Genomic DNA, 26,545 nt, shown 5'->3' with positions numbered 1-26,545 from the left:
TCTAGATTTGTTAATTTGTATATTCTCTCTCCGCCTTTTAATTAATTGGATACAGGTGTGTTGATCTTACTGATTTTTCTCAAAGAACTGACTCATTTCACTGATAGTTTGCATTGTTTTGTTTTTCTATTTTATCTATTTCAGCCATGAGTTTCACTATTTCTTGCAATCTACCCTTTTGTGTGTGATGTCTTCTTTTTGTACTAGAGATCTCAGGTGTGCTATTAAGTTACTAGTCTGAGATTTCTACAAATTTTGATGTAGGCACTTAGTGCTTTGTACTTGCCTCTTAGAGCCACCTTCAGTATGTCCCATATTAACAAAAACAGGCCACACAACTTGTTTCTTGGGCCCATTTGCTTGTAAGTTTTTTTCCAACCCTTGATCCTGAGTTGATGTTTTTCTTTAATGTTAATTCAATTCTAGAGAGTTTTTCATTTTTTCCTTGATTTCTGCCATGACTCATTTTTCATTTAATAGTGAGTTATTCAGTTGCCATGAATCGTAAGCTTTCTGTTGTTTCTGTTCTTGATATTCAGTTGTAATCTATGGTGGTCACATAGAATATAACATGTTATTTCAATTTTCTTGTATTTTTTGAGACTTGCTTTGTATCCAAGAGTGTGGTCAATTTTTTAAAAAGTTCTATGATGTTCTACTACTAAGAAGGTATATTCTTTTGTCTTTGGGTGAAATGTTCTATAAATATGTTAGGCCTATTTGGCTTATAACATCTGTTAGCTCTAGCATTTCTCTATTTGGTTTTTGTCTGGATGACCATTGGCAAGAGTGGGGTATTGAAGCCTCCCACTATCAGTGTATGGGGGTCAATATGTGCTATAAGCTATAATAGTCTTTCTTTTATGAACTTGGGCACCCTTGTGCAATATCCTCTTGATGGAATTTTTCTTTGATAAGTATGTTCTTTTTGTATCTCTTCTGATTACTTTTGGTTTGAAGTCTTATTTTGTCAGATATTTAAATGACTACCCAGCTTGTTTCTTAGACACATTTGCTTATAATAGCTTTTTCCAACCCTTTATTCTGAGTTCATGTTTGTCTTTGATGTTAAGGTGTGTTTCTTGGATGCTGTGGAAGGATGGATCCTGTTTTTGGATCCATTTTGTTAGTCTGTGTCTTTTTATTGGAGAATTGAGACCATTAATATTAAGAGATAGCAGTGAGCAGTGTTTGTTGATTCCTGTTATTTTGGTGGTTGTGGTGGTTGTGGTGGTGGCAGTGGCAGCAGCAGTAGCATCTGGAACTTAAAATATAGACCAAGAAGGCCTCAAACTCATAGAGATCTGCCTACCTCTGCCTCCCGAGTGCTGGAATTAAAATGGTGTACCCATATGCTGGACTTAGATATTTTCTAACTTGGGGCGGGAAATACCCAAATATAGACAATCCTGAAAATTAAAATGCACACTGGGCTAGAGAAATGGCTCAGTGATTAGAAATTGTGGCTGCCCTTTCAGAGGATCCAGGTTCAATTCCAGCACCTGTATTAGACTCACTATCAGATGGGACTCCAGTCCCAAAGAATCAACTACCCTCTTCTGGCCTCACCAAGCACTTCATGAACATGGTATACAGATACACATGCAAGCAAGACACTCATACACATAGAAAAATAAATATTATCCCAGCAATATGGCTGCCTTAGACTTGGACAGGGCCACCACCAACAATCAGGCTAACATGGAAGCCTGAACGTCTCACGGCCCAGCCCTAAACAAAGGACAGGCGACTGAGAAGTGCACAGGTGCACAGGGAAAATCAGTCTTCCTCCATGTGAGCGAGCCCATATTTGACTTTCCAACACCAAATGGGCAGCCCTGAAAAGCAACGCTAAATGCGTATATGCATGTGTATGTGTCTGTGTAACTAACAAAAACAGGCCATGAATAGGGGCAGTGCGTGGGAGGGGTAGGAGGAAAGACAGGGAAGGAGGAAAATGATACAATTATATTTTAAATAAAAATAAGTTTTAATCCTAGAAAACCATAATAAATAATTAAATAGCAGTAACAGACTTCTTTTGTGGCATGATATACACATAGACATAATTCCAGTAAGTCAATATTAGGGCTGGTCCCAAAGATAAAAAGGAGTGAAGGCATAACCATTGGTTTCTGTAGTTTCAGATAGTACTTCTGAGGTTTTGGTGGCAGAAAACCTCATGAATTCTTCACTGCCTGAAGATGAAATTCTGACTGGCATAAACAGCAAGCAGTTACAGAAACCAAATCTGTCCCAAACGTCCACTATCTGTGCCCTCTCAGCTGAGGAGCAGAAGATCCTGCAGTCTCTCCATCACCTCGATGAAAGGCTGTACTGTAAGTATGCAAAGGCGGCTCCTAGAGGAGAAGCTGAGATTTGTCTATTATATTTATATTTATATTTTATTATTAAGTCACCTTAAAATGAGAGTGTTGCTAATATTTTACATTATTGCAGATACACCATATCATTTATGATGATATCAATTTCTGTACTTAATTGTCTTTGAGAAGTATATGAATATAACCCAGATGTGATGATAGAAGCCTTTAATCTCAGCACTCAGGAGGCAGAGTCAGGCAGATCTGTGAATTCAAGGCAGCCTTGTCTACAGAGTTAGTTTCAGGATAGCCAGGGCTACACCAAAAAACCTGTCTCTAGGGGGTAGTAGGGTGGGGAAAGACTTAAAAAAAAAAAAGAAAAAAAATATTGAACATATTGCTTGTATTTTCTTGTATTTTAACAGTAGACTAGGTGTCTATACTGACTATCATGAAAATAACTTTATTAAGTAGTTTTTTAAAACCCCCATTTTGGGGACACACACACACACACACACACACACACACACACACAGAATTATTACAGCTAAACGTATGTGGGCATGAAGCAATGCCTGTAATATCAGCTTGTAAGTGATGAAAGCCAGCATGGGTAACCAATCCAGTCCCAGACTAGCTAGGTGATATGATTAGACCCTGTCTCTAGGAAAAAGAAGTATTTCTTAACTAGGGAAATAAGGATAGAGTCACAGGGACTATCGAAAGATCTGTGCACTTCACCACAAAAAGTGGGGAAGCTTTTTAAAACATTTATAGTTTTTAAACTTCCCTGTTGAGCTGCTGAAGGGAGGGTGGGAAGCATTTCTGGTACTCTAGCAATGTGTGTGCCTCACAGTAATTACAGCCCGTGTTCATAATACTGGGGCGGTCTATAAAGCCTGAAACAAAGAACTGAGTTGAAAATTATCTCCAACTTCTAACACCTCCAAATAACTGAGAACAAGTATATTGATGTCTCTTTCGGAGATACGGCCTATATTCCAGTCTTAAAGAATTATCACAAATGAAATCTAAGGCAAATTATTAGATAATAATCATAAAAAACTAATCCATAAAGAAAATAATTCCATTAAAACATCAAAAGAATGCACAATACAACATACTAAATAGAACTAAATAAAAGATTTTATATAACAAAATTATCAGATACAAAAACACTATAAAATAACTATATTTTTTAATAATTTTTTTATTTTTTACTTATTCACTTTACATCACACTCACTGTCCATCCCAGTTACCTTTTCCCACAATCTTTCCCCCTTCTCCCCTTCCCCTTCTTCTCTGAGCAAGCAGAAAGCTCCCCAACCACCCCCCCCACCGGGGTATCCTCCCACCCTGGCACTTCCAAGTCTTTTCAAGGCTAGGTGCTTCCTCTCCCACTGAGGCCAGACAAGGCAGCCCAGCTAGAACATATCCCACATACAAGCAACAGCTTTTGGGATAGCCCACCCCACCTCCACTCCAGTTGTTCAGGACCCACTTAAAAACCAAGCTGCAGGGCTGGAGAGATGGCTCAGTGGTTAAGAGCACTGACTGCTCTTCCAGAGTTTCTGAGTTCAAATCCCAGCAACCACATGGTGGCTCACAACCATCTGTAATGAGGTCTGATGCCCTTTTCTGGTGTGTCTGAAGACAGCTACAGTGTACTTATATATAATAAATGAATAAATCTTTTTTTAAAAGTGAACATATACCATGCATGTTCTTTTGGGTCTGGGTTACCTCACTCAGGATGATATTCTCAAGATCCAGCCATTTGCCTGCAAACTTTATGATGTCTTTGTTTTATATAATAAAATTATCAAATACAAAGAAAACTATAAAATAATTACTTTATATTTTTTTTTTTTGGTTCTTTTTTTCGGAGCTGGGGACCGAACCCAGGGCCTTGCGCTTCCTAGGCAAGCGCTCTACCACTGAGCTAAATCCCCAACCCCACTTTATATGTTTTTTAAATAATTAGAAATATGTTTCAAAATCCAGTAAAGAAATATGCATTATAAAATGACAGCCTTTTTTGGAAAATTACAATGCCTATGAATAGAAAATATAAATAAATTTAAATTCAGCTGATTGCTTTAAAATAACAGATTACAGTCATTGGAAGAGAGAGTTAATAACCTAAAATAAAAATCAGAAAAACTATCCAGAACACAGTACAAAAAGGAGATCAATTGTGCAGTGAAACTTAAATGACAAAGGTATACGACCTGAGGCTCATAGGGTGATCACAGCTGCCGGACTTACAGTCTATGAGTAATACCAGCATAGAGAGGGAAGAGCCCAGCACATTTCAAAGAAATAAAAAGAAATTCTCTTAGTGTGAGAAAGGTCCTGAGTTTAAGTCCCAGTAAGAATGGGCCTCATTGCATAAGACTGGCTGGCTGGCCTGGAACTCCCTACATAGGCCAGGCTATCCCCAAATTAATAGAGAGATCCACCTGTTCCTGCCTTCTCACTATCAGCATAACATACTGTTATTATTTATTAGTATAACATACTTCCGAGATACCAGAGATTCCCTCTTCTCGGCTTCAGCTTTATTTAACTGTTCCTAATCAAAGTGCTCTTATTTTTGGACCATATATATGGACTATTTCTGGGTTCATAAGAAAAAGAATCTATATTCAATTTTCAATATTTTTACACATCAGAATTTCATTACTAATTCTTCAGTGATTCTCCATACATAAATAATTATTTTTGTGTCATGGTATGATTTTTCAGATGTACAAGAAGCAATTCGTAAAAACCCTTCCATCAAAAATACTTTGCAGTTAATACCAATTCTGGTAAGCATTTCCTAAGTTCTTTTGTGGTTGTTAATAGGAATAGAAATCGTGGGAGGCGGCTGGACACATAGCTCAGCAGTCAGGGCGACTTCTTTTTGCACAAGAGTGAAGTTTGACTCCTAGCACCTACATGGTGGTTCACAATCATCAGTAACTTTAGTTCTTGGGGATCAGATGCCCTCTTCTGACCGCACAAGAACATGAGTGCACATACATGTGTCCAGGTAAAACACTCAGTCACATAGAATGCAATAAATAAATCTTTTTCACGTGTAAGATCCATTGGAGGCTTTTTGAGGGAAGGCTAAAATTGAGTGCCCTCGGTTCTGAAATCTTGATAGGAAGGAATAAAGTTGTGCAAAGTCTATATTTCTCTATACGGCCTCATGTGTCCATTGCCCCTGTGCTCGTTCTGAGCCAGGCCTACAATAAGCAGCAGTGAGGAGAGGAGGCTGCCACTGCCTCACTGTGCACCCTAGGCACAGCTCTGGAACAGCCCTGTTGGCAATTGCTTGTTCCGTACTAGCTTGTGTTTTTCCTAAAATTTTGTACCTAATTTGATAATATTTTCAGTGATTTTTTTCCTTCCTAGTAAAAATTTAATGGATCCAAAATTTGAAATTTCTAAGTATCTTTATTTTGGTTGATTTATTATGAGACAGTGTTTAATTCACATTTTAAGTACTTTTTTTTCCTCAAAGGACATCTGGCTCCATGGAAAAATGTCAGTTAATGACCTAAAAAATCAAATCCGTGACACAGATGCTTAAGTTGTTAGTTAGCATTTACCCAAGCCTAGTTGCAGTGACCTATGAACAATGGTTCTATCATGATGGATGGGTTCAATCCACTAACTGGGTAACCATCTGACTACATTAGAACCAAACATTGTTTTAGTAGCTTTTTTTTTTTCTGTTTTTCCAGACAGGGTTACACTGTGTAGACCTAACACTATCTGTAGACCAGGGTGGCCTCGAACTCAGAGCTCTACCTGCCTCTGAATGCTGGAACTAAAGGCATGAGCTACTACCACGTAGCTAATATTTTTTCACTAAAAATAGATGATTTTCTCATACAATACATCCTGACCACAGTTTTCCCCTCCCTCCACTTCTCCCAGCTCCTTCCCTCCCACCTCCTGTCTCCCTTAGATCCATTCCCCCACCGCCTCCCTTCAGAAAAGATGAGGCCTCCAAGAGACAACCACCAAACACGACAAAAGAAGATACAATAAGACAAGGCAAAGGCCCTCACACCAATGCTGGACAAGGCAGCCCAGTAGGAGGAAGCGTCCCAAGAGCAGGCAAAACTGTAATTTTTTTTTAAATGCCAAGAAAGAGTCATTCTGGTCTCTGCAGCTTCCCCCCATTGCTCCCTGGGAACTTGTCTTCTATACTGGAACTCTTTGGGGTTCCCATTGTTCTTGCCACCTTACCTGCCTCTTTCCTGACTATTCTTCAGGACATGACTGCAAGCTTCCACATGGGAAGCCTATTGCAGCCCAAGCTTTCTCCATGTTGGCCCCTCTGCAGTCTGACCAACTCTGGTTCTCCCTGTGCATCTGTCACTCTGATAGGACCACAGCTAGAAAAAAGAAGGTAGCTCCTGAGGCAGCAGGTGAACTGCGCAATATAACGGAGTCACCATGAGACCACCAAGGCCTTATAATTGCTTAGGTGTAAATTATCAAAGCAAACCCCCTACCAATCTTAGAATTTTCATTTTAGAGCATCTTATTTAGTTTTAAAATAAAAAATTTAATGAATTTTTAAGAAGCAAGTTATTTCTTCGGCCTAAAATATATGTTAAACATCCCCAGAATCTTACCTGGCTTCCAAGTATTTCTGTAAAAACCAAACAAGGAAGGAAGGAAGGTTACACTTAGCCATTTACACAATAGCTAGCCAAAAGTTTCTCTGCATTGGATGGTGGTTTTTGAGACGGACATCATAGCTAGCCATGAACACTTGGTCCTCCTGCGTCTCACTCCCAAGAGCTGAGAGTATAGCGGTGCACACCACACCTGGCCTTTGAAAGCTACTCTTAAGGCTCTGGAGAGGTGGCTCAGTGGCCCGGTAGTGAAGTCCTGCTGCACAGCGTAAAGGCCTGAGTTCAGATCCCAGCACCCACATAAAAATGATATGTAGTTTGTGGGTCAGCCCTTAGGCACAGAAACAGTCAGCCAAAATGGTGATCTTCAGGTTCAGTGAGAAAAGACCCTGTCTCAAAACAGTAATAATAGTAAATTAAGTTGGAGAGAGAAAAAAGTGCCTAAAACCAACCTCCGGCCTGCACGTGCACATGGAGACAAGCACATCTGCCCACGCACGACCACGCCACACACGCACTCAAAGGAAATTCCTATAAAGCACATATTACCAATAGTAAAATATGAAAATTGTGCATTACTTTCCATACAATGCCCTATAAAGAGTGGTGTGCAGCATCATTGAAATTTGTGTATGTACTATTTTGATTTGAGTTTTAGTCTTCTTAAAAGCTGTGATCTAAAAGGAGAATGACCTGTGAACATCTGCAGACATGACAGTTAAGAGAACCCTCTGACCTCTCTTACAGAGCAGCCAGCCCAGGGCCAGTCTGTCTCCTGATGTTGGATCCACAGTGCAAAGAAAATATTGATGAGCTGTGATAGTCACTGCTTAGTGGAATCATTATTTTTGAGAATTCCTGTAAATAAGTTCTGTATTTCTGCATTTATTAATGATTTAAAATAGACTTTTATAGTTATAAAAGTAAATCATAATGTACTTAATGGAAATGAACTTACTAGCTTATATTTATGCTACAAATTATACTTTATTATGTATTTTCTTCATACATTTTTAATGAATGAAATATTTCATTGTTTTCAATAAGCATGCTACTGGGTATAAATTTTCCCTATTTAAAAATAAAAGAATATTTTATTATTCAAATTATGTATTAGGTACAATAGTGAATCTTTGTTTTCTGAAGTTCCAATAAATTTTTGTACAAGTATACAAGAAGCTTATTATTAATAACATCCCCATAAATAATAAAGCTATTTGTTTAAGACTTTGCAGGATCTCTGCTTTTTATGTTACCAAGAGGTTAAGTTACTAGCTTGCATGTTCATCTCATTTTACTCAAGGTTTATTGTTCTTCCAAAAAACTGACGTAAAAATTCAAAGTAGGGGCTGGAGAGATGGCTTTTGGCATTGAAGAGTGCTTACTGTTCTTTCAGAGGAGGGGTTCAGTCTCCAGCACCCAGTTTTGGTGACTCACAGCACTCGGTACCAACTCAAGACCCAAGGGAGCGATGCGGTCTTAGCTTCCTCAGGCGCATTCACACACAATCACGGACACGAAAATAATCTATGTTTGTTAATAAAAGGGGTCAGATGGTAAACGTGAAAACTAAAGTATGCTGGCTAATTTTTCTCTCCTCAATACTTTTTCTTTCTGTTAGAAATATCTACTTGTACAACCAGATTTATATTAGAGATTTGTTTCCTCAACTAATGAAACCCCTGGGCATAGTGTTACACACCTTTAATCCCAGCACTTGGGAGGTAGAGGTAAACAGAGCTCCAAGTTCAAGGCCAGCCTGGTCTATAAAGCAAGTTCCAGTACAGCCAAAACTACACAGTGAAGCCCTTTCTTAAAAAACTGATGATAGATCGATAGATAGATAGATAGATAGATAGATAGATAGATAGATAGATAGATAGATAGATAGATAGATAGAATTGAAGCAAAGCCAAAACATATATGATCTTTCAGAAAGGTTTATAAAATTATATATGACAGGACCAGGTGTGGTGCTGCATGCCTTAACCCAGCACTCTGGAGACAGAGGCAGGTGTGTCTGTGTGAATTTGAGGCCAGCCTGGTCTACATAGGAAGTTCTAGGCAAGTCAAAGCTACATAATAAGACCTTGTCTGTCAGGGCCCAAGGGTCAGCCCCACAAACCACACAAACACCGATCTCACTTAAACAGGCACAATTTATTGAATGCACCCCTCCCCCCAGGCAACAACTCAACCCTATGATCTGGACATTTCTCAAGGACAGTTTATAAAGGCTAAAACCTCAAAAACCACAGTGAGCACAGACTCAGGTGTAGTGTTAAGTAATAAAAAATGAGCCTCCCACACTAACTCTGGATTCTCTCTGACCCGGTGTTGCCTCCATGGTCTCCAAGCACCCACGCTATTGCCTCAGGGCACCAGCGGGCCTGGCCTGGTCTCTCCTTGGAAGACTGTAACCCAGTGTTTTTATCTCTCCACCCAACTCACCAAGTTTCCTTGGCATCACTACCACGCCAGCCCCACACATCCAAATTCAGTGGCTGGATGAAATGCACCCCACCCCCGCACACCCCCGCCACCACTGCGTGAAAGAAAACACCACACAGTCAGTTTAGAATCAACAGGTAACACAATTCGCTGGGCGCCAAAACTACCATCTTACTTGTAAGCCATTCTAAGTTACATCCTCCAGTGTCGAATTCTGGCAGATCCGCCATTTAAACCTAGGGCCCTCTATTTCGCTACATATTCCACACACACCCCTGCCCACCCACCCCCACCCCCCCAACCAAAAATCTTATCTTCTGATTTTTTAACAGGTCCTGCAGGTGTTGTGTGACGATCCATTGATGGTCCAAGTTCTGATGTTTCGGGGGTGGAGGGGAATTTACTTCAGATGAGAGTGATGGATCCAGGATTGGGTCCCATCTACTTTCATAGCCATTGGGGTGGATCACAAAGTGAAGTCCTTTTCAGTGTGGGTCTAGGTTTCCTTTTTGGCTTAGCATTTCAACCTGTTACGTGGGACGGTGATGGCTTTAGGATACTGTCCTAGAGGTCCAAGAAGGCTGAAATGCTAGTCAACAGCTAAGCAATGGAGCAGTTCCACAGGTGAGCCCTAGATGGAGTCTGTCAGCCAGGTCTGCTGAGTCAAACATAGACCAGGGACAGAAGATAAAATTGTCTAGTAAATGAAGAAGGTAAGGAATCCTAAGACCAAGGGGAAAATCCCATTTTTAAGAACAGACAGATATGTTTATCTTGAGTCTATTTGATCTGTGGCAGGTGGATCCAAATCCTACAACTTTTTTGACTCCCTGAAGCTTATGTGAATTTTAGCTCTCAGGAGAATGTACAGTAATATTCCCATTGTGTTGAAATCTATATTTTAGTTAACATGTGTCTGTAAAACAACAAGAGTAGACTAATACTTTGAAGACCTAGTAAAAACTATAGGTTTTGGTTAAAAGACAAGACATTCTTTTTTTAGTCCAAAGGGCTAGATATAAAGATTGAACAGAGATCTGAGTGAACTGAGAGAACCAGCCAGCTTAGTGGTAGTCAGAGAATAGAGGAGGTGACATCAAAGGACCAGCCTAGGTCTTTCAGAGCCCTCCATGTATTACAGAAGAGAGAGAGGAGTAAGAACTTGAGCAGTGCCCAGTAAAAGCTCTTTCAAGAATCAGTGAGTTCAGAGTTGAGATCTAGTTAATAAAAGCAGTGGTAATAAGCAGGCAGTAATGAACAAATTTTGAATCGTTCTTTTCTAATAAATTGGTCATAAAGTCACCTGTCACCTGAAGCCATGGTGACATCCTGGCATGAGCTGCCACTGAGAGCCATGTGTGGGACCATGGTCCTATGTCTCACAGCCAGGGACTGTGGTGATGTCCAAGGCCCATGTTACCACCAAAGGCTATGTGGATATCCCTGAGCTGGGATGCTGCCTAAGCACTGTGCTGAGGTGGCCCCACCCATTGATGGCCATAACACTCAGAAGAGCTGGGCTCTCCCTTGACAGGCACACCAGCTCAGCTTCTACCCAGGCCCAGAACCAGGGCTCTGAGTTGTCCCATCCCAATTATGAACTACTGGAGCAGGTGAAGGGGCTGGCCCTGCAGACCCAAAGCTGCAGGCTCCATTACACGGGAAAGAATGGGATGAAGAAATTGGCTTATTACTCAAATAGAGACAAAAGAGCTCGGTGAGGATTCAGTATTGATAGTGTAGCATAACCCAGAGGCTTCGAACTAAAGAGTCATTACAATGAACATTTGCCAGTAAAGCTATTTGGGCAAAGGATGTGACACACTGCAGCCTCCATGACAAGGCAGTTTTTGTTGTTATTTGGGGGCAAAGGGCAGACATGAGGAAATGGGAGATGCATGGGATTGGGGTGCGTGATGTGAAATTCACAAAGAATCAATAGAAAGTCGGGGAGGAGGGAAAGAAGAAGGAAGAAAGTAAAGAAGAAAGTTGTGTGTTTCTCTACTTGCTCCTGTACCCTATACTTCTTTTGCTAAGGAATTATTTTTTCCCCAGGAGATTTTTTTAAATCGCTATTATTTCTGTGTATGAGAGACAGAGATGACAGGGGAAAGGAAGGGAGAGAACGCAATTATGCAAATCTGATGATGAAACTCAAAGTTCAGAGCTGGTGTTCACCTCCTACCTACTGAGACAGGACCGCTCCTCTTGTCCCTGCTACTTCTCAGCAGACTAGCTTACATGCAGGCTTCCAGCTGGTTGTCCCATCTGCCTCCCTGTGGTGGTTTGAATACGCTTGGCCCAACGGGTGGCACTATTTGGAGGTATGGCCTTGTTGAAGTAGGTGTGACCTTGAAGGAATAGTGTCATTGTAGGGGTGGGATTAGAAACCCTCCTCCTAGCCAATGGGAGCCAATCTTCTCCTGACTGCTTTCCAATCAAGAACTCTTGGCTCCTCCCATACCATGACTGCCTAGACACTGCCATGCTTCCTGCCTTGATGATAATGGACTGAAGCTCTGAACCTGTAAGCCAGATCCAATTAAATGTTGTCTTTTATAAGACATGGTACCTCTTCCCAGCAATGGAAACTCAAACTAAGACACTCCCTATAGGAGGGCTGAGATCAAAGATGCATACAACCAGTGCATCTGGATTCTTACCTGCATGCAGGGATTAAACTCGGGTTGCCAGGCAGGCTGAATTCTGCTAATAGCAGTATCTACACTCCCTGCAAAGAGAACCTTGGATTCCACCTCTACATGAGCCTGGAATCCTGGACAGAATTGTTGAATACGCATTGTTTTCATAGTCTTCCCAGGAGATGAAAGAGGTGCCCCAATTGTTCATTTTGAAACAGAGCTGAAGTCTAAGGTCTCTATCCAAGTTCATAAGACAATTTCTTCATCCTTATATAGTTCCAGACTTGCAGAAGTTTTATCATACACTCTAGGATTCTCTTTGTGCACTATTACTGGGACAGAAGTTTAATGAACATCTGAGGTCATTATTTGTTGTGATCCAATAGAAAGACCTCTGAGTCAAGGCCTGAGGGAAGCATGATAACTTTATTCATTTATTTATTTATTTATTTATTTATTTATTTGTCTAGAAAGGGCAATTAGAAGATGGTACATGAAGCAGTTTGGAATAAATTTTTATTACATATTTTCACTTTTATGGTAGTGGCCAGGAAGGCAGGGGGAGAAAGAGAGCTTTCCACAGCGCACACACTGACAGAGGGCAGGTCACAGGAGTCAACTATGCAGGTTCCAGGAATGGAGCACTCAGTTTCCGGCTAGTCCTCAACCCTCATTTAGGCTCACAACAGTCTGTACCTCCAGCTCCATGGCATCTATGCCCTCTCCTGACCTCCACAGATACACACCCAAGCATTGTTTACATCCTTGGCCAGGACAGAAACACTCCCATTTCACAGTCTGCCCAGTTGCTTGTCTGGACCTGCGGTGGAAGAGGTGCTGACTGCACACAAGGAATGATGGAGTCAGGTGACACTGATGATTGATGGTGGCAGTATAGTAATAGTATTTTAAAGCATAAACTAGCTTACCATTCTAAACATTTCTGAAGCTTTTTCATTTAATTCTCTAAAAAAAGACTTTTATAGGTACAAAGACTAAGGTGCTGTCTGGGAGACAGCACTCATCTTTTTGTCCAACAGAGGAAGTACCCACCAGATACTGAGCTTCTCTCTCTCTCTCTCTCTCTCTCTCTCTCTCTCTCTCTCTCTCTCTATCTCTCTCTATCTATCTATCTCTGTCTCCATCTCTGTCTCTCTGTCTCATCTCTCTTTGTCTCTCTATCTCTGTCTCTGTCTCTCTCTTTCCTTTTCTTGCATTCTCTCTGTGTATGTGTGTGTGTGTGTGTGTGTGTGTGTGTGTGTGTGTGTGTGTGTGTCCTACTCTTTCCTTAGCAGTGGTGTAGAGGTCAAAGGACAATCTGTAGAGTTCATCCTCTCCTTCCACCTTTGTGTGAGCTCTAGGCAATGAACTCAGACTTATGTAGCAAACACTTCACCTGCTGAGCCATCTCTCTGGGTCATCAAGGGAGTTTCCTCTGTGGAAATTTCTTCCTCTAGGATGTTCCCACTATAAACTGCTCTATCTCCCCCATGTTGTTCTGTCTCTTTGGTTCATTTTGGCTGAAAATGTGCCCTCAACCCCACATTCATGTTCTAGCTTTGTTTATCTGAGATGGATAACGAAATGCCAAGCAGAGAGACACTAGATTCTCTGGGGTACCGACATCAGTTAACACACTTGATGAATTTGGAAAGGTGCCTGGCGTTGAAAGCAATCATATGTATCTGCAGTCACTTCAAGAACTGCCTGGAACTTATAAACTCCCATTGTATATGAGTGTTCTGTCTTCCTGTATGTCTACACGATAGAAGAAGACATCAGACTCCATTATAGAAGGTTGTGAACCACCGTGTGGTTGCTGGGAATTGAACTCAGACCCTCTGGAAGAATAGCCAGTGCTCTTAACCACTAAGCCATCTCTCTGATCCCTCAACTCTGAATTAGACAATTTATGCAAACAATAAAGTCCAGATTATGACAGGTCTTTGTCATCAGAGATCATTCCCCTTGTTTGGAAATTTGTCATCTTTATTACCTAACTATGGCCTCTTCCTCATCTGTCTATCTACCAAGCAGTCTAGTGTCTCATCCTGCATCTCAGAGCTCACCCAAGCTGTTCTGAGGTCTTAACTGATTTGAAATGATGGAGAAGCAGTGCACACAATGCCTCAGAGAAGGGTCTACCTAAAGACCCACAATAGAACTCAACTGATGTCAGTGATCCAGAACATAAGACAGCCATTTGCCAATGGTCTTTATCTCTGGAGCTTGTCATCTGAGGGAAATGGCATCCCAGTGAGTCAGTGATCCTCAGAAGAAATCCCGAGGTGACGACCTACATTGACACTGTCCTCAGAAGAAACCCAAGATGAGGACCCAAAGTGATATAATCCAGTTAAAGAATAAAAGATGAGAAAAATCTAGAGTACAAGAGGTGGCAGCAGAGAAATCTAGAGCACCAAGACAATGGCAGGCAGAATCAGCATTTGAAGAAAGGTGTTAGAAGTAAGGAACCACATGCTTACAGAAGGCACCCAGAGCAAAAGACCTTCTGAAAAGCTAAGAGAGACTTGAAAGCAGAAAAGTTTCCGGGTTTTGCATTAGTTTCACTTCCTAGTGATGATGCTAATGTCTATTTCTGGACGCTTTAATCTGGGGTTCATACAGCTTCCTGAAGATCAGGTCCTGCTCTTTTGACTTTGGCCTTCCTGTGGTCTGGTGAGCAAACCATCACCTCAGTTTACTGGTGGTGCTGGGCTCAGAGCTTATGCCCGAGAAGCAAACTGCAAGAATGGAATGAGTTAGCCTGGGAGTTTTGAAGTTTAAATTGAAGCTCTTTTATTTAATTTTTCTGTTGCGTTATAAGGAAGATGAAATCTTCAATGTGTTGACTCCTTTAAGAGTCTACTTTGGCACTCTAGGGCTCACCAGGATGAATTACTGTAGCAAGCAATCAACATACAATTTTGTAAAACATGTATGAGTGTTTTGCTTGATGCAATGTCTGTGTACCACATGGATGCCTACTGTTGTAGGTTGTTTTGATATTGCTTGAATTTTGATGCTAATTTTGTTTCCTCAAGGGGGATTGGCTCTGCCAAGCAGCCCCATTGTGTATTCAGATGATCTCATGTGAATCTTCTCTCCCTTTTAATTGGTCAGGAAAAGTTAGAGCCCATGATGGGGCAATAAAGGGGAAAGGTGGAACTGGAGGTTTGAGAGTGGGGGGCAGGTAGAGAGAAGAGAATGAGAGGGGAAGGAGAGAGGACTGAAGAAGAGGAGGAGGATGAAGCTGAAATGGATGAAAACCACATTGCCAGGAGAAACCACAAGTAGCAAGGGGTACTACAGCTGGGGAATAAGTTAGTATAGTGTTAGATCTGCCCAATCTAGGCTTATAGCTTATAATAACTGGGTCGTATATTTTTATATAGGCTTATTGGAGTTGGGAATTCCAACAACAGTACACTATCCCAAAAGCCCCAAAAAGGGGTGTTGGGTCCCTTGGAACTGGAGTAGAAGTTGGTTGTGAGCCACCATGTGGGAGCTGGAAACTGAATCTGGGTCCCGTGCAAGAGCAGCAAGTAGGCAGCCATAGAAACCTCTCTCCAGCCCACATTCATCATTTAAAGGTGTATATTCCTGGCCTGGGTATTGGTTAGTAGAATGCTTACCTAGTAAGCACAAGATCTTATGCTCTATCCCCAGCACCAAGCAAAATTGGATATGATGGCACATGCCTGGAGCCCCAGCACTAAGGAGGAGTAGGGAGGAGGAGGCAGGAGGATCATCAGTTCAAGATCATCTTCAGCCACAAAATGAGCTTGAAGCCAACTTATGCTAAATGAGATCCCTTCTATAAATAATTTTTCAAAGTATTTATTCCTGAACTTCTTAGGGTTCACCATTCCCTGTGTTTGGGGATATGTTACATCTTAGTTTGAAGCCTACTGGGACTCACAGGTGTCAGACCATGACTATAGACACACATTGTATTGTGCCTTTGGTGGCAGGTGAGCAGCACAGCACAGCAGGAACAACACACAACAAAGCAGCACACCTCATGGCCAGGGTGTGAAAGGGAGGAAGAGGGGAGCTAGATCTCACTGTTTTCTTTGAGAATATGCCCCCAATAATTGGAAGGCCTCCCACCATGCACTGCTTCTAAAGGTTCTTTCACTTCCCACTTGCACCAAGCTAGTGAATCAACTTTTAGCATATGGACCCCTGAGGAACATTCTAGATCCAAACAAGAGCAGACTGGGTTCACTGGCCAGCCGGTCCAGCCAATGAGTGAGGCAGGCAGAGGGCTAAGGGTATGTCTTAGTGAGCAAACTGTTGTGCAGGCGTGAGAATTAGAGTTCAGATCCACACAGATCAAGGGGCTGCGATGACCTACCCCTAATCCAAGAACTGAAGAGGCAGATATGGGGTCTGCAGAGCAAGCTGAGTCATTGGACTAGCCTGGTTTGCAAGCTCTAGGTTCAGATGAGAGATCCTGCCTCTAAATATACACAGAAAAGCACAGTTGAGGAAGACACTCAAGATCAACCTCTGGCCTCTACATGAATACTACACATGTGACAAGCACACTTTCTATTGCTTCCGGTTTGGAGCAGTTGGGAAGGAGACTGCCAGCCAAGAACATTCAATATAAATCATTGGATAGTGTCTTCTCAAGGGACAGTGTTAGCTTTTCATTAGCAACCTTTCTTTTTATATGGTTTATGGTTTGGGGCCTTATCTAAGAAATTTTTTGCTAACTCAAAGATTTTCTCCCATTTTTTTTTTTTCGGAGCTGGGGACCGAACCCAGGGCCTTGCGCTTCCTAGGCAAGCGCTCTACCACTGAGCTAAATCCCCAACCCCTTTCTCCCATTTTTTACAGAAGTTTTATAATTTTAGATTTTGCATCTAAGTCTAGTATATTTGAATTTGTTTATATATGACACATTATGACTCAGTTACCTATTATTTAATCAATCTGTTTGAAAAAACATCTTTTTTTTTTTAACTGCCTAGCACTACATTTAAGCCTATGGTCTAGTAAGACATTTCAACCAGAGATTTGACAAGGTCCTTTAACAGAGTCATATAGCTGTGATAAGGAGACTCTGTTGTAATAAACACAAAAATAGAAGAGAAGAGAAACAATCCCAGCACTGAGATTGCTGAGAATTCACGGTGAGCCTGGGCTACAACGGTGGTGGTGGGAGGAGCACTGCTCAGCTGCCGAAGGCACTTGCCACCAAGCCTGACCTGATTCAATCCCTAGAACCCAATCAATAGAACGGAAATCAATTTCCAAAGTTGTCCTCTGACTCTACATGTGAGTACATCACACACACACACACACACACACACACACACACACACACACACACACGTGTGCACGGAAGGAGAAGAAAATCAGCAGCTGACGGCCGGTGGGGGCATCTCTAGGAAATGACAGATACCTGGGATGGGGGAAGCTACCAAGAGTCTATGGGGTGACTTTAGCTGGAACTCCCAGCAGTGGAGATACGGAATCTGAAGTGGCCATTCATGTATCCTGGCAGGAACCCAGTGAAGGGGTAAGGACACCAACCCCTCAAAACCTTTCACCCAAAATCTGTCCTGTCAACAAGAAATGCAGGGACAAAGATGGAGTTGAAGTTGAGACTAAGGGAATAACTAATAACTGGCCCAGCTAGAGACCCATCCCCAGGGCACGCACGCATCAATCCCTGAAGCCTAGCATAACTGTCCCCTAAGGGAACATCCAGTAACTGAAACAGATGCAGAGGCCCTCCACCAAACATTGGATGGAGCTCGGGAAACCTCATGGAAGAGTTGGGGGAAGGATAGAGGGCCCCAGAGGAGACAGGAACTCCACAGGAAGACCGACAGACTCAACTAATCTGGACATTTGGGGACTCTCAGAGACTGAGCCACCAACCAAAGAACATACAAGGGCTATATCTAGCCCCCAAACCCCACATATATATAGCAGATGTGCAGCTGATCTTCATGTGGGTTCCCCAACAACTGGCGTGGAGGCTGTCCCTAAAGCTGTTGCCTGTCTGTGCATCCTGCTCCCTTAACTGAGCGCCCTTGTCTGGCTTTAGTGGGAGCTAATACTGCTAGGCCTGCAGAGACTTGATGTGCCAGCGGGGGGATGGGAGGGGCAGCCTCCATGCCCTCTGAGGAGAAGGGGATGGGGGCACGACTGTGTGACACAGGTGGGGCAGCAATCAGGATGTAAAGCAAATATGTTAATTAATGGAAAAAAGAAAAAACTGAGAACAAAAAACAAGAGAGATAATGCATATTTGTAGTCCAGCTCAGAAATGATGAAAGGTTGGACCAATGATAAACTGAGTGATGATGCAATTTGTTTTAATTGGCATTTCCCTAGTGACTAAAGGTGTTAGCTCTCTATGTGCTGTTTTTCTTCCATTTAGCCTCTGGGCTGAGTGTCTTTTCAAACCACCAAGCCACTGGTCCTCACCTTTTTTCTTGACACTTGGATCTAATATTCACTGGACAATATAAATCAGCAGAGCAACATCTCATGGTGGCTCGGGGCTTAATGTCTAACAATAGTGATCTTGTCAGTGTGGTTATTTCCCAACCATTTTATATCTTCATGGATGCTTCTATTCTAATCGCTCATCCATTCCATGTGCATCAGTGTTTTACCTGCATGAATGTCTGTGAGAGGATATCATATACCCTGGAACTGGAGTTACAGACAGTAGGGAGATGCCGTGGGGGTGCTGGGAATTGAACTCTGGTCCTTTGGAAGAGCAGCCCGTGGAACCATCTCTTCAGCTCATGCTTCTGTTTTCAAATAGTTTAGTTCTATGATCCTTTGCAGAATTTTAAACAGACTGAAAAGATCTTTTAGCAGGTATATGAGGCTCCACTGAGCAGAGAGATGACAATGAAATAAATGGAGAATGAGAGGTCAGTCCTTCACATGGGAAATACCTGAGGCTTGTTTTAGATCAGAGTGGGAGAAGACCAGAGAAGGGAACAGACTGAATATTCTAGAAATAGTTTATTTTATATGCTTACTTATTACTCATTTCTTTAAGTTGCATTTTTTATTTGTGTCCAAGTGTAGACGTGTATGAACACTCGTTTTATGGCACACATCTAGTGATCAGAGCATCAGGAGTCCTTACCTGCTAAGCCACCTCACTGGCCCTACACATATACACATGGAGACAGCTTCTTGCTGCATAGCTCTGGTTGGCCTAGCATTCCCTATGTAGATCATACTAGCCTAAAACGTGTGGCGATCCCCTGCTTCTGTTTCCCCAGTGCTGTAATCACGGGTTTGGGACACCAGCTTTTTGTTGTTGTGTTCTTGTTTTTGAGACAAGCCTTCCTCCATTCAACCCAGGCTGAATATGCAAGTCTCTTACCCCTCTCCTCTGAGCACTGGGATTACACGTGTGAGCCACTATGACTAGCTTTTGGATGTTTGGTTTGGTTTTGAGACATGGTCTTGCAACACAGGTCATGCCCCCACAATTCCTACATTTGGGGCTCAAACTATAAAGCATGTGGTAGACTGGAAAAATGATGGAAAATCAGAAGGGTAATGTTGACCTTGGGAATGTAGGCGCTGGCTAGACACCCATGCCAGATGGTAAGAAAGTAATGGTGACTGAGAGATAGAAGTCCCAGATTTTAAAAATTAGCCTATTGATGGTGTCTTGGTTACTTTTCTATAGGTGTGAAGAGACACCATGATCAAAACAATTTACAGAAGAGTTTTGGGGGGACTCACAGTTCCAGAAGTTGCAGTCCATGATCGTCAGGATGGGGTGCATGGTACCAAGCACGCAGGCATGGCACTGGAGCAGTAGCTAAAATCTTACATCTTGATCCACAGGTACAAGGGAGAGAGATCTGAGTGGGAATGGTATGGGCTTCTGAAACCTCAGTTTCTTATCCCAGGTTCTACTTTACTGGTTCACGGTAGTAGAGGGGCATATGAGGGACAGCTAATTCAAAGGAGGGTATCAGGGAATGCTTCTCTACAAAAGTGGCACAGTCAGGCCAAAGAGAGAAACAGACATCACAGCAGCCAAAGCAGGGCGTGTGTGACTCATGTCAGAGAGCAAGTACCAAGCCTGAATTCATCCTTCAAGTCTGTGCCTTGCCCCCATCCTCTAGGCCAGACATCTTAAGTGGTCGGGCTCCATCACTGAGCAAAAACAGAAAGGAAGTGTCTTTTCCCCAGAGCTCTCAGTCAGGGAAATGAAAGAAGTCAGTGTTGTCAGAGTCAGGAGAACAAGAGAGACAGTGTGGCACTAGTTGGGATGAAGAGGTGGGCAGAGGCCAGAGTGCTAATGTCCTGGCATAATTTCAGGATTCTAATACACCCAGCTGGGTGTGAAAGCTTGTTCCTATAATCCCATCACTCAAAATACTGAGACAGGGAATTGCCATGAGTTCAAAGCCAGTCTGGGGTACATAGCAAGATCCTATCTCAAAAAACCAAACCAACAAATAAGCAACAACACAAAAGAACATGATCCAATGGGTTTGCCCTGCTGTTGCTGCTTGTTTTGAAGGCAGGAGAGTGTTCCCGTGACTTAACCCAGGGTCTTGTGCCTGCTAAACACAAGCTATACTCAGTGAGCCACGCCCAAGCGCACAGGTTATTGTGTATGTGGTGACTCCTACTCTCCTGTGTGCTCCATCTCCTTTCTACCGAATCAGTTTTTAGATGACCACTCTGCAACTAATCACAACCCAGCATGTGTTTCTTCATAAATAATGCAACTCAGTAAACAGTAATGGCTAGCACTTGAGTGCCTACTGAGTGCTGAGACTGGTCTAAGTACACTCCATAAATTACCCTCCATGAACCCTCCAAACACACCATCTCAATTACCTGGCTGAATTAGGGGCAATGGATTTACTTAGATCATAGGAGCCTGGATGTAACCAAGCATCGTAAGAAATCTGTGTGGACAGAAGGGGACAGGGAGGAAGCAAGAGGTGAGGAAAAAAGTAATCAACACCAAGTACAGCTTCTTATGCCTTAGCATCTTTGCCACACAAGGATTTAAAGTAACATTGACTGTGAGTTACAGGCTTAGAAATACGTAGACCTAAAAACTCTATTAATTCTAGAGCCAAAAAGATGGGCAAACACATGTGATCATCTCTAGGGCTCTACATGGGCTTGCTTGACAAAACAAGCTTTCTGAAGAACGTTTTATTTCAAACACAACAATCTCTCAAACATACCAGCAAAAGCCCTTCCCTTTCTAGGAAAAAAATATATATAAATATTTTAAAATGTCAAGAATTTGTTATCTGAGATCTACAGAGACTCGTCTAGTTGGCTTCTCCCAACCTGCCCTGCCGTGGCCTGACCTTGCAACACAGATGGAAAGGCTCACCTGTGGCCTAGAGCAGCTGCACCGCCTAGACTGGAAAACTAGATAAATATCACACATACAGGAGGCCCTGGGGAACAGCCGCCGCATGAGCATCGGCGACGGCGATGTGGTCACAGCTCCAAACGAGAAAACAACACCTGGCGCTTTAAAGAAGAGGGACGACGGGTGAAGAGGCTGTGCCTAGCAGCTTGTCGCTATTACCGAGGTGGGGCTTTAACCAAACTCAGTTTTAGCAACAGCGGGGCCGGTGGAGTAGCCCAGTTGGTGGAGTGCTCAGTGCTATGAACTTGTAATCCCAGTACTCAGGACACGAAGGCAGGAAGAGCAGGAACTTAAGATCATCCTCGGTTATACAACAGATTTAAAGCCAGCCAAGGTTACATGAGACCTTGTCCAAAAACAAAAACAAAACAAAACAAAACAAAACATCCCACTAAACCGAACATCGTGAGCCAGCTTGCCCTTACTGGTCTGGCTTTGATGCCTGCCCTCTACATATTTAAAGGCTCAGTCCCAGGGTTGACACAGAGTTGAGAACCTTCTGGAATTGAGGCTCAATAGGAAATACATAGGCCCTGGGAGGCCTGCCCTAAAAGTGGGTTGTGCTGCTTCGTCTGCTGCTTTTTGCCTCCTAGATGGGGTGGTAACTAGCTCACTCTGTCACTGGCCTTATCGCCAGTCCAAAACCATAGATCTACTTGTTCTCAACTTGCACCCACCAAAACGTGAGCCCAAAACACCCTTTCCTTTTTGTCCATTAGCGGAGGTATTTTTTTTCTTTTTTCCCTTTTATCTAAAATAGATTTTTTTTCCTCACATAATGCATTCTAATCACGATTTCCCCTCCCTTTCTGTCTCTCATTAGAAAACAGACTTCCACGGAAATATGATATGATATGACAAAACTAACACATTGAAATTAGATTAAACAAACAAGCAAAATAAAACAGTCCAATAGAAGGCACAGAAAGAGTTTCACTTATTCCCACACTCAGGAATCCCATAACACCGCCAAACTGGAAGCCAAAAGATATATATGCGAAGGACCTGCAGAGTAAAAAGATATGTACTTTTTAAAAAGAGAGAGGAAAGAAGATAGATTTTTTTTTAACTTCTTGAAAAGGAAGAGTCCAGATGTGACATTATGAGACAAGGAACGCAAAGATTCCATTGAGTTTGTTTTCTGTTGGCATCCACTGCTGGGCAGGCAGCCCGTCCTTAAGAGCGGTGTTTTCCCCAGTGAGACTCCATTGGAGGAAACTAAATTTCCATTTGCAAGTGGTTATCAATCAGAGATAGCTTCTGGGCTGGGAATGGGAGCACAGGTCTACTTCTTTCAGCTCAGGGACCCCATGTGATGCAGGCCGGTGCAGGCCCTGTGCTTGCTACCTCAGCCTCTGCGAGTTCCCATGCGTATTGATGCTGTTGATTCAGAAGGCCTTGTTTTTTTGGTGTCCTCCACCCCCTCTGGCTTCTCAGCTCTTTCCACCTCCTCCTTCACAGGCTTCCCTGAGCTCTGAGGGGAGGGACTTAATGGAGACATCTCGTTAAGAGCTGAATGTTCCAAGGTCTGAAGGTGGAAGCTTCTCTGGCAGTGGCTGAGCAAGGCACTGATCTTTGAGCATTAGCTGAGGTATTGATAGCAGGCAGGTCTCCTTCCTTCTGGGTATTAACCAAGAGTTCCAAGTTAACTGAAGAGTCTACGTTTGTCCATATTGAAAAGCAAATAATCAAGGTTACCTTCTCACTGGGCATGATGACCCACGTCTGTGACCCTAACACTTAAGCAGAGCAGGAAGATCAGGAGTTTAATGACTGCCTCATCTAATTGTGAGTTCAAGGCCAACCTGAGAAACCCCACATACACACACACACACACACACACACACACACACACACACACACACACACACACAAATGTTTAAACAAATTATGTGCTGCTGATGGCATGTGATTTAGTTAGCACTTAGTACCAACTGGTGATCTAACAGGCACAAAGCCCTAGGACCATGTAACCTAGCAAAGGTTTAGCCCCTTATCCACAGGACTCAGGGTATAAATGGAGAATCAGGAATTCAAGCATCCTCAGCTCCATACCTCAGTCAACGGCTAGCCTGTGGAACAAGAGACCTTGCCTCAAAGAAAAGAGGAACGTCACCTGGGCTGGCAAGATGGCTCAGCAGATAATGCACTTGCAGCCTAATGACCTGAGTTTGAGTTACACATGAGGAAAGATGAGGACTGATTCCCAAAGTTATCTTCCTACATTTACTCATGCACATGCTGCGTATCTCCCCCTTCCTCTTTTCCTCCCAACTGTCTCTCTCTCAAATTAAAGCCTTAATTCTACCCACTAATTTCTCTAGGACTAGAACTCCCCACCTGTGTCTTTAACCCTCACCTACATCTGGAGCAGTAGTCCCTTGCCACGTCTTAGCCACACACTCCCTGGCCTAACCCCCTCCAAAGTGCTGGAAATTTATATAAGTAGGATATCGGGCACCTTGCTTTATATCATTGGTAAAATATGTCTAAACAAATGTAAACCAAAAGATGGGATTCTGCAATTAAATCTAACTTTTATAGAAACCAAAGACCACTGTAAGCTGTTATACCCAGCCATTAGGAAGTTGCAAGAGCCACTCTGTTTGACAACCCTGCAGAGCTTGAAACTGATAGGAAAGCCAGCCAGAATCCCTGTCAGGGAGGAGACAGGTTCCAGCAGCCTCTACTTGTTTACATCTTCCTGGGGCCCTAACTCCTCCCAGGAAATTTGTCTTCCAGAAACTGAAAACAGTCAGCCCCAACTTTTATCCACAAATACATTCCACCATGAACAGGCTGGGGCTGCACTAACCAAATCTAATGGGCAATAATGTCAATGCTCAATTCATATTGCAGCAGACACCAAGCTCTGTCAGAAATAATGTGAATGTGCATGCACACACTCTCTCTCTCTCTCTCTCTCTCTCTCTCACACACACACACACACACACACACAAACACACAAACACACATGACACATATATACCACATACACACAACACACACACACACACATAACCACATCATACACACATAAATACACACACATACACATAAGACACATATATGCCACACATGCCACATGACTCATATACACCACACACACACACACATACACACACACACAACCCACACACATACACACATGACACCTACACACCATACACACATCACAAACTCACTCAAGCTCTCATGAGGAAACAGGCTTAGAACCTGTTGGGTCACCATCTCTGAAGTCAGTCAGGTAGGAAGGCAATTAAATCTGCTAAACCCTAAAATTAGCAATTTAACTATGCAGCCTATAAAGTAAATTTATGCTTAATGTATTACTTACAGCATTAATGTGAAAATGTTTAAAGTCGGGGCCAGGATATGGCTCAGAGAGTAAAGATCTGAATACCTGAATTTAATCTCTGAACTGTAAAGGTGGAAGGAGAGAGCTGACACCACAAAGTTTTCCTCTGACTTCCATATGCATTTGGTGGCATACACATACACACACATTACACAAATACTGTGGCTTTTTTTTTTATTTTTAACTATAAGAATATACAATGTAGCTGAGCAAGGTGATGTGCGCTGTTAACTCTAGCACTCCAGAGGGAGAGGCAAGCAGATCTCTGTGAGTTTGAGGTCAGCCTGGTCTATAGGGCAAGCTCTGAGCCAGCCAGATCTATAAACAAGTCTCAATACATACATACATACATACATACATACATACATACATACATAAAATAAAACATAAAACTACAATTTACTAAAGTTAAATGTATTTTATAAGTTAAACATATATAGACTGTTGTTCATTTATTAAAGGTATTCCTTGAAAATCAACTTATTTTATTTTCACTTTTTTTTAAAGGTAAGGTGTCATGTGACCTGGAGCTGGCCTCCAATTCTCTGAGTACCCAAGAAGTTCAACCTTGAACTTCTGATCCCCCTGCCTTCACCTCCCAAGTTCTGGGAATTTCAGGATAGCATCACCTGCCCTTCTAAAAGACAATTCTCTCTGTGAAATGCTATCTGACACCATGCCACACCCAAAAGCCCATATAAAGGCAGAAAAGGAGCCAGGCATTGTGGTTCCCACCTATAATTCCAGGAATCTGAGAGGTCAAGACAAGTGAGGCTAAAGCAAGAGAATTGTCCCAAGTCTGATGATAGCCTGAGCTATATGGTGAATTCAAGACCAGCCTGGGCATGGTGGTGCATGCTATGTACAGCAAGACCAGCAAGACCCTGTTTCAAAACACCCTCTCCCAGAAACAGAAAACCAGGGAAGGAGAAAAGAAAATGTCAATTCATTTCTGAAACTTCTCACCTTTCCGTCCCCAAGCTATGACTAGCCCTCTTTGCGATACAGTCTGCTTTTTAAAAGCCCCCATAAGCCAGAGAGACATTTCTCCTCTTGCTTCCTCTGTAGTTTGTAGCCTGGTGACTTTTATGTCAACTTAAGTGTCTGGGAGGAGGAAACCTCAACTGAGAAAATGCCTCTGGAAGACCTGCAGGGCATTTTCTTAATTAGGGATTGATGGGGAGAGGGCCCAGCCCTCTGGGTGGTGCCATCCCTGGACTGGTGGTCCTCAGTTCTATAAGAAAGCAGACCAAGAAAGCCAGTAAGCAGCACCCTTCCACAGCTTTTGCATCAGCTCCTGCCTCCAGGCTCCTGCTCTGTTTGAGTTCCTGTCCTGACTTCCTTTAATAAAGAATAGTGTTATGGAAATATAAGTAAAATAAATCCTTTCCTCACCAACCTGTGTTTTGGTCATGATGTTTTATTGCAGCTATAGAAAGCCTAACTAAGACAAGTTAGTACCAAAAGTGGGTTTTTGCTGTGATAGAACTGACCATGTTGCTTTGGGAGGAGTATAGAAGGGCTTTGGAACTTTATACAAGAAAAGGATTTGAATGTTCAGTGTTCGGTGAGTTCTTCTGTGGAGGCTTAGAAGATAAAAAATATTGAGAGCAAGACAGACGGTAGAGGCCTTGTTGTGATAAAAAAAAGATATGTGGTGGGGGTACCTTTGGCAGGCCCATGCTGTGCCAAGGTGTATTCCTGAGAAATTTGGCC

The 26,545-nt window shown here is 42.5% G+C and overlaps 1 protein-coding gene across 9 annotated transcripts in view; it reads left to right on the top strand.

Annotated features, from left to right (window-relative positions):
- Nucleotides 1-26,227, top strand: part of Cep126 (centrosomal protein 126) — a 67,501-nt gene extending 41,274 nt beyond the window's left edge. For 3 of the 9 annotated variants that reach the window (XM_006242504.5, XM_039082221.2, XM_039082222.2), the window contains 2 exons: nucleotides 2,142-2,339; nucleotides 6,260-8,201. In XM_006242504.5, the coding sequence (XP_006242566.1) occupies nucleotides 2,142-2,339; nucleotides 6,260-6,465 (404 nt within the window). In that variant the 3' untranslated portion in view covers nucleotides 6,466-8,201. Of the gene's footprint in view, nucleotides 1-2,141; nucleotides 2,340-5,074; nucleotides 5,140-6,259; nucleotides 8,202-19,746; nucleotides 21,858-25,336 lie in introns of those variants that run through there. The other 6 variants (XR_001839243.3, XM_006242509.5, XM_006242505.5 and 3 more) reach the window with 6 other exon arrangements.
- Nucleotides 26,228-26,545: the final 318 nt, after the last annotated feature.

Source organism: Rattus norvegicus, chromosome 8 (assembly GCF_036323735.1).
Source record: "Rattus norvegicus strain BN/NHsdMcwi chromosome 8, GRCr8, whole genome shotgun sequence".
Taxonomy (NCBI): domain Eukaryota; kingdom Metazoa; phylum Chordata; class Mammalia; order Rodentia; family Muridae; genus Rattus; species Rattus norvegicus.
Note: the sequence above shows the minus strand (reverse complement) of the source record. Positions and strands in the feature narration are given on the sequence as shown.